Source organism: Miscanthus floridulus, chromosome 2 (genome assembly GCF_019320115.1).
Source record: "Miscanthus floridulus cultivar M001 chromosome 2, ASM1932011v1, whole genome shotgun sequence".
NCBI classification, from domain to species: Eukaryota; Viridiplantae; Streptophyta; class Magnoliopsida; order Poales; family Poaceae; genus Miscanthus; species Miscanthus floridulus.
In genome coordinates this window covers 27,390,479-27,403,324 of record NC_089581.1, presented here as the reverse complement: position 1 = coordinate 27,403,324, position 12,846 = coordinate 27,390,479, and the positions used below count along the sequence as shown (strand labels likewise).

Sequence of the window (12,846 nt, the reverse complement as noted above, 5' to 3'; positions counted from 1 at the left end):
TCTACACCGTTGCTTTAAGTCGGTTCATATCTACATCATTGCTTTAAGTCGGTTCATCCAACAGTGATCAAGGGAGTTGACGCGAATCATTGACGTGGCAATGCCTTGCCCCCTACTCCATCTCCCCTATATATAGCAGCCCCTCCCCCCTTCCTGAGGCATAAATACGCTTACGAATTTATCTATGTGCATCTAAAATATACCAACAGTGGCTCTGCCCCACCCCGGCGCGATGCCCTCCCCTCCCCTGACGGTGCCCTCTCACACTGTTGATCGAGCTCCCCCCAACCTCGGCGGCCAGAATCGATCGGCCAGCCTTCCTCTCCCCTATGTTGCATATGTATGTTTCAAGCGTTTCAGGCGTTTTAGATGTATGTTGCATTTGTTTGTTACAAAAGTAGATCGGGGATGTTGCACATGTTGCAATTATTTTAGAGGCATGTTGCAAGCGTATGTTTAGAGTGTTTCAGACGTTTCAAAGGTATGTTTCATCTGTGTTTTCCAAACACATGTTGCAAGTGTGTTTATTTGTATGTTGCATATGTTTTACACATATGTTGCATGTGCTTTATTTGGATGTTTGTGTTTGGTTGCAATGGTTCCAAATGTTTTTCAGGTGTTTTTTCAAGTGTTTCAGAATCATGTTTCAAGTGTTTCAACTCTTTTTAGACGTATGTTGCAACTGTTGTATTCGGATATTTCAAAAGTAGATCAGAAGTTGCATCTCTCCTCCCCCACCTTATGCTGCATCGTCTCTCTCGGCGTCGGTAGAGCATCCATATGATGCCGCGGTTGGGTTGTTCTGAATTAGAGGCACTGTGTGCCCTTCCCCTCTTGTCGCTTAGGTGGCGCGGGCCCTATGTGGAGCATGAAATAGAGTGTAGCGCGCGGGCGTCCAGATGCGGAGGTCCATCCTGACGTCCAGACACTAACACTTCCACACAAAAAAACTATGGCGCCGTGCGTTGCGTCGACGAGTGGTGGAGCCAACACAATGCCTCCTGTGTGGGGCTGATAGGTGACGTACGGCAGTTGACATCACGAAGCATGCATAGCCATCCAAACAACACATCTCAAGTTGCTATTGCTAATTCCAAAAAGCCAAAAACACACATGGACGATACAAACGAAACAGTCTCAACTCTCAACTTTAGCACTAGAACTAGATCAGGGGATGGATAGATAATAGATTGTTCCGTCAACAAAGAGCGCATATCTAGCATGTATATACACTTAGCTCTGAGCAGAGTAAGTTGGACCCTTGCCAAAGCATATAAAAGCGTTAATATCACTACTACAAAAGGTGGCACCAATAAGGGCTCACATGACCATAAGCATCTCTTATCAAACCCAAAATCACTACTGCCACTGGCCCACCACTGCAAAAGTAAAAAACAACAGTGGAATGCAATTCTTGAATCTTACTCTTTGTGAATGATATGCACATTCATGGTGTACTTCTTAGTCTTTAGTGGCTCAAAGAGGCAGATATCTCCCAGCTACAAATTGTTGTCATGTGCAAACTGTGCCCACCCGTTGTAAAGCCTTTTGAATTTGCCTCGATCTTTCGGAGCCTGAACGCGACACATCACTTCCCAGCTGTTGCCATGACACTGAATAATCCATCTTCTGCTATTGGATGGAAGACATACACTAGAGTATTTTCTAGAGAAGTCCTGATTATAGAGGGAAAGGGAAATGCTTTTCAGAGTTGGAAAGTCAAAACAATTGAAGTTTTCCATCGAACTTAGTTTGTAAATAAATTTCTTCTATGCATCTAGAAAGCTAAATCAACCTACTCGCTGAAGGATGTGCAATTGAAATCTAGTATCGAAAAAGGAAGAGAAAAAACCTAGCTAACTCACCATAGCTTGAGATCTTCCAGAAATGTTTGTCTTCTTCACGACACACACATAGATGGGGATTTCAAAACAAATAGCTCAGAGTCTCTCTCACTACTACAGAAAAGGTTTGTAGCAATGGCTCAATTTTTTTGTTGGGGCGGCTAGGGATGGAGGCGCCCCTACAGTGGGCGTGCTTGGGACCCACGAGACCAACCACCCCTACAAATGGCATAGTAGGGGTGGCTGGTGAAACGAGCCGCCCCTACAAATGGGTCGATTTGTAGAGCCGACTCACTCACCAGCCGCCCCCGGTGTTGCGATTTGTAAGGGCAGCTCAATCACCAGCCGCCCCTACAAATGCTGCACGTACAAAAGGCTACAACCCCCTTCTTCCTCCGTGGGTCACTAACTCTTACTCGAGAAAAAGGCTTGGGAGGCCTTGGGCATGTAACACCTCTGGTGTTACGAGCTCGCTTAGCACTTAGATTATGGCTAGAGAAATAGATCTATAAATATAGTGAGTTAGATACTTAAATGTGCTAATGAAATCTTAACAAGAAAATAGGAAAAATAGTTTTAATTGTTTGGCACGAGAAGCAATTTTTATAAACAAAAATAAAAATATAACTTGAAATTGGTACACACATAAAATTTGAAGTACAAGTCAAGTAGATAAAAACACAACTTGGGTTTTAGAAAACAAATGTTGTTGACTAGGGCTTTTACCAGCTCAAAAATCAAATAAAAAATTAAAATTAGTCCTTTTCTTTGAATCGGCAAAAAATTGAAGTTGTGTTGAAAGTACACTTTTTGGTGATTTTTAAAATGCAAAATAGTTAAATAACGCCCTGATGTTTTGGTTCTATTGTTTGGTATAAAGTGTGTGCTATGTCGTGAAATGGTTGTTGGTGAAGTTTGGTAAAGTTTTGACTATTTAAAAATTCAACCAAATTCAACTCAAGGCTAATTTTCAAGTTTGAAAATAGTGTGACAATGCTAAATTGGAATTTAAATTCTGATTAAAATTTCTTAAACACTAGTGCCATGTTTTTATTTAGTGATTTGCACCAAGGCGAGCACTCGAGAACGGTGTAGGTCAGGGTGGAAATGGGTGTCATGGTACTCTCATAGAAATTGCCTAACTTCGTTAGAACGCGTTGCGAATTCAATCTGGTGCTCGTTCATGAACCAGCGCTCAGCATCGTTCACAACCATTCATTTCACCTACCATGGCCTGCTCTGTCCTTTCCACGAGGCTTGTTTGCTGTCTCGTGCGCCTTAAGGACAATGCCGAGCTGCTACCACATACTGCTTTCGCCCCTGCCCTTGCTTTCTTGAGGACACCGAGCCCCTACGATGCTCCCCTCCCTCTCTCGCGCTGCTCCGGCTTAGCTTCGATCTCTCTCCTTTTAGTTCTCTCATGTGCAGCCGCTAGGGCCACCGCGAGGCTCAAGCTTGCCACCGCTTGGCCCTTTCTCGCACTCGACCACACCAGGGACCGACTCAAGGCTGTGCCTTCCTCTCTGGCCAAGCCTCCTCTACCACACCACGCTCCGCTTCGCCGATGTAGGAGCCACATTGTGCCTCCTCTGCTTGCCTCGCGCTAAGTCGCCTGGCTGCCTTGGCTAGTGCTGGGCCACGACCGCCACTGCCCTGATCCACATCCTAAGGCTACCCTAGTCACGCATGGCCTTAGCCAGGCTGCCCTGACTGCCGCTGCCGCCGTTCCTATCCACTGCAGCACCCACTGTGGCCACGCCTGTCTACTGCCGGCCCCTCACGAGCGCGCGCGAATTCCCATGGTCCCACACTAGAGTTATAGCCCCACAACGCTGCCCCTTCTGAGCACCTCCTCCGTAGTCCGCAGCGTCACTCCGTGCGTGACTCCGCGCCGCTCCATCTCCCCCACCACGCCCCTCAGCGCTGCCTCCTATGCTCCTCCCCGGTCCCACCATAGCAGCAATGGCAGGCGCCCGTGGCCAGGCTTTAGCGGGCCCTCCCCAATGAGGATGAGTGCTCCCTTGGGTCCGCATGGGTCCTGGCCTGCACCCGCACCACCACCTCGCCACCGGCGTGCCCTCACCATGGAGCTGCCCAGTGCCGAGCGCCGACGCACGTGGCTAGGGCTCCATCGGCGTGGTCCACCAGCAGGTGCGCCCAGCAGCGGGCAAGCCATGCCAATTCCTCCCCACCAGCGTCGGCGAACTCACGGTCGGATTGGACCACTAGCCGCCCCGCCCCCTGCTCATGCTCTACTTGTGAGGAGGGAGAGAAGGTGAGAAAGTGTAAATAGAAGCTTTTCCGGGGGCTAGGTGAGAAAACTGTGACTCATATGAATAGTAGCACATAGTGTTGTTTACCTCGAGTTAGTTTAAGGTAAATGTAGGGTCTTTTTTTTCAAAACCGCCAGGTTAGTTTGGGCAGGCCGCGCTAGCCGGCCTGCCGTCGCGCCTGCGCCGCGCGTGGGCCGGCTTGCTGGGCCGCCGCTTGCCCCGTCTGGGCTGCTCATGCCCGCGCTGCATTGGGCCATGCTCGCCGCATCGTGGGCCATGGCCTATGGCTGTGCGCGTGCCCCGTCCCCACCTAGGCTGCTTTGCCCGCTGGACCACGCCGATCTGGGCCACTTCGGGCCCAAGGAACATTTTTCCTTTTTCGATGTCTTGTTAATTCCAGTAAGCAGCTGAATGTTTGGAAATTGATAATAAAATGTAGAAAAATCACAAAAATACCAAACTAATTTTGTTATGTTTCTAAAATCATGATCTATCTGATAGGGTATTTCATTCGCATAGGTTCTATATGTTTTTAGGGTTGCTCTAATTATTTTAACATGCTTAATATTGTTAAGACAAACTTGTAGGAATTTCTGTGATAAATCGGTGATAGTGTTAGCTCTAAAAATTTTACAGTAAATTCCTAATATTATTAGCTGCTCACTGTAATTTTTATAGCTCTAGAATAATTAGTTTGCTAGATAGATAATGATGCCCTATTTCGAATAAAGATTAAATCGATAGAATAGAATAAAGAAACATCTTGGAATTGTATAACTAAAACACTTGTTGGTAAATGTCACCTTTCTCGATGATATTGATACGTAGATTAGTACGTTAGTCATTAGAGCTATCTTGTTAGTTCATAGTATGTACTCTGTTTTAAGAGTTGTTGCCTTGTTAATTTACTGCTGCATCATCTCTGCATCGCACTACATACCATAATAGGGACGATGATGGATCGTGGAATCAACTGGAGTAGCGGAAAAGATGGTGCCAAGAATCATGTCACAAAGATGGAATGCTAACTTTTGGTTATATTTTACCCCGGCAAGCCCCAGTGCATAACCCCTATTTTTCTGCACTTTACATTATGTTTGTGCATTAAGTTTTAAGGAGTTGAATGAAACCCACTTGCATATATGTATCTTTATCCTATGAGTCTTACTAGTATGATAGGATCGTGTAGATTGCTATGGTACATGACTCCAGTAGAAGTCGAGTGATTGTCTGTCACTCGTGAGAGATAGGAAATATATTATTGTTGTTACTATATTATTATCATCTAGGATATATACATATGAATGATAATTGGAGACCGGATAGAATGGTACTTTAGATCTGGACTTAGTTTGGCATTCGAGCGAGGCTCGAATTGCATTTGTTCCGCCTGTGTCAGTTAAGGACCGGGCGTTGCATTAGGTTCTAGACAGGTCACAGACTTATTATCCTGAACACATACTTAGGTATTGGCGCAGGAAGACACATTGCTCTCTTGTCATGGGTTTTGGCTCTTTCTAGACCGACTAATTGGAGGCGGGGATAGTGGAGGTCTAAGCACCACACTGAGTCCGGGACTCAGGAGCGGGGGCTTAGAGTCCAAGTTTGGACGGGAACCTAAACCCCGTGATAGGAGGGTAGTGGGTTGGTCTTGCTTATGCCTAGGGTACAAGCGGGGTATGGTTTTAGGGTATCTAGCTGGGCACATTGATTCATGAATCGCCGACGATCCAGTATGACTTGTCTATAGTCTAGCAACATAGTAAGAACTGAAAGATGAAAGATACTAAAATGGTTCTGATTGCTTACCACCTACTTAAAGGTAGCACATGTGCTTACATAGAATGGTTAGTTAATGAACTAATGATGATTGCTAATAAAATTGAATATAAGGACACACATTTAGTAATGCTCCTACAGATGCAATAAACCCACAAGCCAGATAGCCTTGCATATCCTTGGAGTCTTTTCTTTCCTCCTGCCGGGTAAGTCTTGCTGAGTACAATTGAGTACTCAGAGTTTTATTTCCCCCTGTTGCAGGTGACAGGCAGATGCTAGAGCTGACTCTTGTGTGTGGATTCCTCCTGGTGGGCTCAGAGGGGATTTCTTTACGCTGCGATCATAGTTTTTATTTATAACTATCGCTAAATGTTTTATAAATAGAAGTTTTATAATCTGTTATCACAGTTTATATATCAATGCTTCATCATGTCATGAATAGATATTATTTTCGCTGTAACTCTGATCACATGCTTAAATTTCGCTGTTAAATTAAATTGTTCATAACTCTGATAACATGGGTATACTCCGCTATTATAATTCATAAATATTATACTCTAATGCTGCATATAAAGTGATATAAGAAATGATTTAAGAATGTTGTAAGCTTTATTCTCTCATTTGCGATCCTGATGGAAAAATATGGATTTTTGGGTTCTCCCTTAGGGTGTGCTCGATGGAACCGCGTAATTTGGTGTCCTCCCTTGAGTACTTAGTGTCTAATGGAAGACAAGTACTCCTGGGAGACATTAGATTAGGCGGTTCTACCATAGGGCACCACCCAAAAATTGCTCTACCAAGGGGGGAAGGTTTTGGTCTCAAATCCTTTGGTGGAGAGGTTGTAGAAGGTAAGAAAATGCTATTCCACACTTATTTTTTAAGTTTTAATGGTTGGTTAGTGAGTAATTAGAGTTTTACTTTTCTCTCTCTTCTATGGTGCTTGAGCTACTTATGAAGCAAATTAGACCCAAATTTTGAATGTCCTAGGGTAAATTAGGTAGGGGAACAAGATCATACCCTTATTTGATCCATGTTTCTTGATTTTAGTGAACAATTAATTAGTTTTATGGATGTTTCATGTGCCTGTAGATCTAGATCTAGGGTTTGGTTTTTTTATTAATTTTATTTTTGTAAATTTATGTTTGATGAAATTGGACTAGGGTTTGCATGAAAGATATTGGGTAAAATATAATTGTTGCTAATTGTTGTCTTTGAAATTATTTATAGTAATCAACAAATATGTATTTTAATTATTTATGGATAAATATGTCATTAATTAGAAGTAGATTTTTAAGCTGCCTAATTCACCCCTCCTATTAGGCACCACGGTCCCTTGCACGTCGCATTTCGTTAGCGGCGGCAGCGGTGCCGCGGGCGATGGTGCCCCTTTTTGGCCTGGGGCATGGTTGTGGAGTGGCTCGTGTCACTCCAGCTGCCTCGCCACCCCCTTGCCAGGATCCCTGCAGACTTCTGCGACCCCATCGCTTCTGAACCTCGTCCGAGCCTACCCAAGAGCGATGGGATCCCATGCGCTCAGATGGGCTGGCCGTCCCCAAGAAGTCTCCGGGAGTGGGGGCCTCGGTCAGTGCTAACTAGTTGTCAACTTCTCTGGTCACTCGTGCTCCCCGCCCGGCCCTTCACTTGGCTTGTTGGGATCACTTCTAGGGAGTGATCAAGGACTGTTCAACGGTGGTGGCCGATGCAAGCCGCGACGCTCGCCATCTCCTTCGGTTCGCTGAGCAGTCTGGCTGGTGTTTGGGTCTCGATGAGATGGACGGGTCCTCTAAGGCCGTCGTGCTTGTGCGTCGCAAGGCGCGGCACCAGGCACGGACTCAGACTCGGCAGGCCCAGGAACAGATGCCCAGGATGTCGTCGGAGGTCACGCTTCTAGGTTCCCCTTCATCCCTCGCCCAGGAGTTTGCAAGGCACGTCACAACACTGTTGCAAACCCCGGTCCTCAAGGCCCCGCCTCGACGTCGGTCTCGTCGCTCGCCATCATCTGCTTCACTTTGTCGCATCAGCCGTCTCGCGGCCAAATGCCACTTGCGTGCTGCGAACGCCACCCTCCAAACCCAGAAGGTGCTCTTGTTGAAGTGGGATCCCGCAACGCCCAAGCAGCAACCGGCTACGCAGGTGTTGAACGCTTTCCGGCAGGCTTTCCAGGAGCCGCTTGACTCGTCCAAGAGGCAAGCACTGCAGATGCTGTTCAAAGTCGACCTGAAAAATGTCGACCCGACAATCGATGGCCTGCTCGAGGATGCTTGCTAGCTTGGTCAGCCTCTTTGCTCATCGCCATTTGTGTGTGATGATGGCAATTATGGCTGTTGTCGTCAACTCGTCGCAAACTTTTCTTATAAATTAGGCCTTAGTCTGTTTGTTGTGGTGGGTCACTTCCCTACATGGTAATCCCTAGATTACCTAGGATGGTTGTAACCACTTAAACTTTACTTCTACTTGATTCCACACATGATTCCACTTAAACTCTGCTTTTACTTAATGAAATACATGTCACAAAGACAAGTTCGCAAAAAAAAAAAAAACGATCTACCAACGAGACAATTTATGTGCACGCCTTTAATTTAACTCCTTGATTCCACACATGATTCTTGTCGATCTTGACCTATGAGTTATTAGTATCCCAAGTAATGTAACCACGAAACTGCATCCAGTGACAGAGCCTTGAATTTCCAGGGAGCGGAGCTACGCAAATTCTTACACCACATAGCTCAGCAAATTCTAGTTGGAAATTTCACAATTGCGACGAAACTCGTACAAAGACATGAATATACACATTACAAAGGGTAAATTATAGTTGGAAGCTACACAACTACTACCGTACAAAATAAGGCATGACACGTTCGTATAACACACTGCACAGGATAGACCCAAGCACATCTGCGTCCTGTGCAGGGTCGGATTATTCAGATATCCGCGGTCCGGTACTGATCACAGCACAGCAACAGAGACAGGTGACGATAAGCAAGTAGCCATGGATCACATGACAGAGCAGGAGTTCTCATCGGTGAGGACATTGCAGCCGGCCCACGGGGGCGGCCAGACCGGCGGCTGCGGTGGCCAGGCCGGTGGTGTCTGGCCGCAGCCACAGTTGGCGTGGCTCGAACAGCTGCACGTTGGCCGCTGCGGCGGCGGCCGAGGAGGAGGAGGAGGCTGCTGCTTCTCGCAGCACTGGCACTGCTGGTGAGGACGGCACTGCCATGGCCAGCTCTGGCACATCACGGGGTTTGGCACCGGGTACGGGTACGGCACGAACTTGTACTCTGTCTTGGGCGGCTCCGGCTTAGGCTTTTCCTCAGGCTTAGGCTTTTCCTCAGGCTTAGGCTTGGGCTTGCAGTGGTCACAGACACAGCATTTCTCAGGCTTGGGCTTGCAGTGCTCACAGACACAACATTTCTTCTCAGGCTTGGGATCCTCAGCCTTGGGCTTGGATTCCTCTGGCTTTGGTTTGCAAGGAGTGCATGGCTTGGGTGGCGGTGGCATTGGCCACACCTCCGCGATGACGATGTCCTTCACGACCTTCCCGGCCTTGCACCAGACCTTCTTGCAGAGCTTCTCGGCGTCAAATTTCCCACGCACCACCACCACCTTCTTCTCCTTCTTGTCCTCGAACTCCACCTTCTCGATGCAGAACTCCTCTGCGTCAATTAAGAAAAAATGATAATTGACCGGTTTATTGTTGCAAGCACGCAGATCAGAATTCAGCCTCGTAAACTAGTAGTTGCTCTCTTAATTATGATTATTTATTTTATTAACGGCAGGATTATTAGGTGATTTTCACGTATCATATTATGCCTAGACGGTGTTTGCTAAAACGTTTTCAGATTCAGATCGATCATGTGGTTTTAGAACAATCTTGCAAACCTGGTCAAGATTAAATTTGTGTTACCGTCTAACTTCTCCTGTGCAAAATTGGTAACCCCCAACGTTCTTTCTTTCTTTCTTTGTTTGGCGAAAAATGCATTGCACTACCCCTTGGATGATATCAGTCTCTTAGAACAACGATTGTTCATACTCGTACCCTGCTTTCAGCGGAAAATTAGTTTGCAGTGCAACTATTTTATTGATCTTTCCATATATAAGAATTGTTGTATTATACATATCTATCTGCAATTGCATCATGGAAGTATTCCCATCTTTATATATACATAGTAAAAAAAATGTACCTTTGAGGCAGTCCAGGACCTTGGTGATCTTGGCTCTGCAGCGACAGCATTCTAGGTCCACCGTAATCACCAGTATACCCATCTGCAAATAAACGTGTGAAACAAATAGTGGCGTATTGCCGAACAGAAAGTAGCAGAGCATCAGCACATCTCCAGCCATCCTTTCAAGTGAAAAACTAAGTATGTTTTAACGACGAAAAAGAAACACCCCCAAAAAAACATGTGCCATGAATCTCTTCTTCTCAGTCATCCTTAGTTTACTCTCCGCTGTTTGGTAACGAGCTAGCTGAACGAAATGCTTCTTTTTCTGGGTAACGAACACGAGTGCTACAACATAACTTCTATATATCAAACTATAGTAGAGAAACTAGAATTCAATGTTGGTCCACTCGAGTAATATGCGTCGAATTGAATGCAGCAGCTATCTAGCAGCAGTGAAAGGAAAGTTGAAGGATTTGAGCTTACCTTTCAGCTATGGGAGCTGGCGATGAGCAAGAGAGATGAGGAGTGAGTACCTCTGCCGAGGATGGGGGACGGCTATATATACAATATAACGAAGCAGAGTTAAGTCGTCTCGTGTGATGCCTGTTGGATCATACCTTGATAACTAGTCCATCACGCGCGCCTTTGCGCGCGCCGGCAATTAAACGGAAATCAAACCGTGCAGGTAACGGCGTTTATACTTTGAAATTGTTGGGATGCTAAAATCTAGATTTTCCCATCTTCCACAAATAAGGTAGGCTACAGCTATACTTATCATCCCGAGACATGAACTTTCTCAAGGTGCCCTCAATGAAGCGGCACAGAGAGGGAAAACCAAAGCTATATTAGATTAAAATATTATTTTTCCAGACCATAAATATCTTGCAAACATACCTTCAATCACATTTAGGATAGTCAAAGGTATTGCCTACTGACCAGACTATGTTTTAGTTTGATGCTATCTAATTAGTGGGGGGGGGGGGGGGGGGGGGGGTCTAATGGAAAAATAGCTCAGTGCAACAGAACTAATTCTATATGCAAGAAATGTATAAAATTCACAGGAATTTCTGTATAACGTATAGGTAAACTAAACTGGAAATGGGGGAAAAATGAAGAAGCATTTCAGAGTTAAGCTGTTCACCTGTCCATCCTTTTTGACCTTTTGCTTGCTATCTGATTGAATGCACCTAAACACAATAGAGGGGCAGTCGATAGGGTTTATGATATGTACGCACAACAATAATAACAGAGAAGCATCGAAAGAGAAAATGCGTTAATGGGATACCTGGCATATACAGAGTAGTTGGCCTTAAGGCCAAAAAAAAAAGATCAAGATGAGTAAACGGATGTTACACTCTGAGATAACTTGAACAAACTATGTCATTTTTTTAACCTGATAGCAGTACTTGTATTTCTGGTTAGAAAACGATAAACCTAATTTTGATAGCTAATGAGCGAACCCTGGCAAATTTGCAATATTATTTTAAAAAATTTCACAAAGTAGAGCTTCTGCGCGAGAAGCCGTCACAATTTGTAGTGTTAAACAGTGGAAAGCGCCGTGGGAAAACGCAATTGCAAAACCGTAATGGAACGGCCAAAACTTTCCGCACTAACGTTGCCACGCTGAGCTCACGACAACTGCAGCCGAAGTGTAGAAAGCAATATCCATGAAAACATATGAAGATGCCCAAGAATAAAAAGATCATAAAACACAAACAGTGATAATCATGACTGCATATTCTCAAATGGTATAGCTGAGAAGAAGATATTTGGTGTCAGGCAACATTGGCACTGACATGTGCGGGAAAAAATTGCAAAATATCAATGGCATGTAAATATTTTCAGGTTTGACATATATGAATACCTCACTCGCAATGACAAAGCAAAAAATCATAAAAGAGTGATAATCATGACCGCTTCTTGCAGGCCATCCATGTTAGCAAAAATCACATCGTATATTTCCGATAAAGATATTTGTTTGCAACATCATTGGCAATGACATATGGTCAACCAAAAAAAATGCAAAATAGCAAAGGCACAAAAATATGTTCAGGTATATTAAAAGCACCTCACAGTCATCATCACATCATCAGCAATGGCATATGCTTAGACTTAAATAAATAAAACAACACCATAGTCACACACTTATAATCTAGAAGAGGCACATAGAGGAGATTGCAATGGGATCAATACAAAGGAGAGGGATGGTCTTGCTTCACCTGGGAGACGCCAAGAAACGAATGCAACAGAGGGGGCACCACGGTCACAACCGTCGGAGGCATTCGTGAGTAGAAGATGAAATTAGAGAGGTAAATAAAATTAATTTGTACTGCCAAAACATATATCCAATATTAGTCTGAACTGGCTGCTATAGCAGAAACATATATCCAATATTCCTTCATGAGACGAGGCACCATTATCTTAAAAAATGAGGGAAGAGCCATGTTCACGTAAGTACATAGATTTATGAAAGTAACAGGGAGGTAAGAGGGTACTGGAAAATCCATTTGACATACATGTAATGATGGCAAGGTAAACGCTTTGCATTTGGCTACGTATCTTGAGTTGCTGCATAAGTGTAGGGATTTAAATTACCTTGGAAAACATACTTTACTGATTTTGAGGACCGAACTGTTTCTAAATTCTGCTAATACATGGAGATGGTTGTCCTAAAGTTGACTATGTACTGTGGGCAATGTTTAGTCATCTTGTGAAAAGTACTGAAGTAGATGTTCAAGTGGAACATGGAGGCATATGTAAACTGAGAGTCTGAGACAATGGATGAGA

At 44.7% G+C, this 12,846-nt stretch overlaps 1 protein-coding gene and 1 pseudogene across 1 annotated transcript; one reads left to right on the top strand and one right to left on the bottom strand.

The window, feature by feature from the left end:
• Positions 1-7,298: 7,298 nt before the first annotated feature.
• On the top strand, positions 7,299-8,117 carry LOC136536261 (uncharacterized; annotated as a pseudogene).
• A 364-nt stretch (positions 8,118-8,481) lies between these two features.
• LOC136538291 (protein PYRICULARIA ORYZAE RESISTANCE 21-like) lies at positions 8,482-10,605 on the bottom strand. The gene is made up of 3 exons (XM_066530279.1): positions 10,543-10,605; positions 10,078-10,159; positions 8,482-9,549 (listed from the first exon to the last, which is right to left on the bottom strand). Exons 2-3 carry the CDS (start codon positions 10,157-10,159, stop codon positions 8,891-8,893), a joined length of 741 nt encoding a protein of 246 aa, XP_066386376.1. The 5' UTR covers positions 10,543-10,605; the 3' UTR covers positions 8,482-8,890.
• Between the last annotated feature and the right edge of the window lie 2,241 nt (positions 10,606-12,846).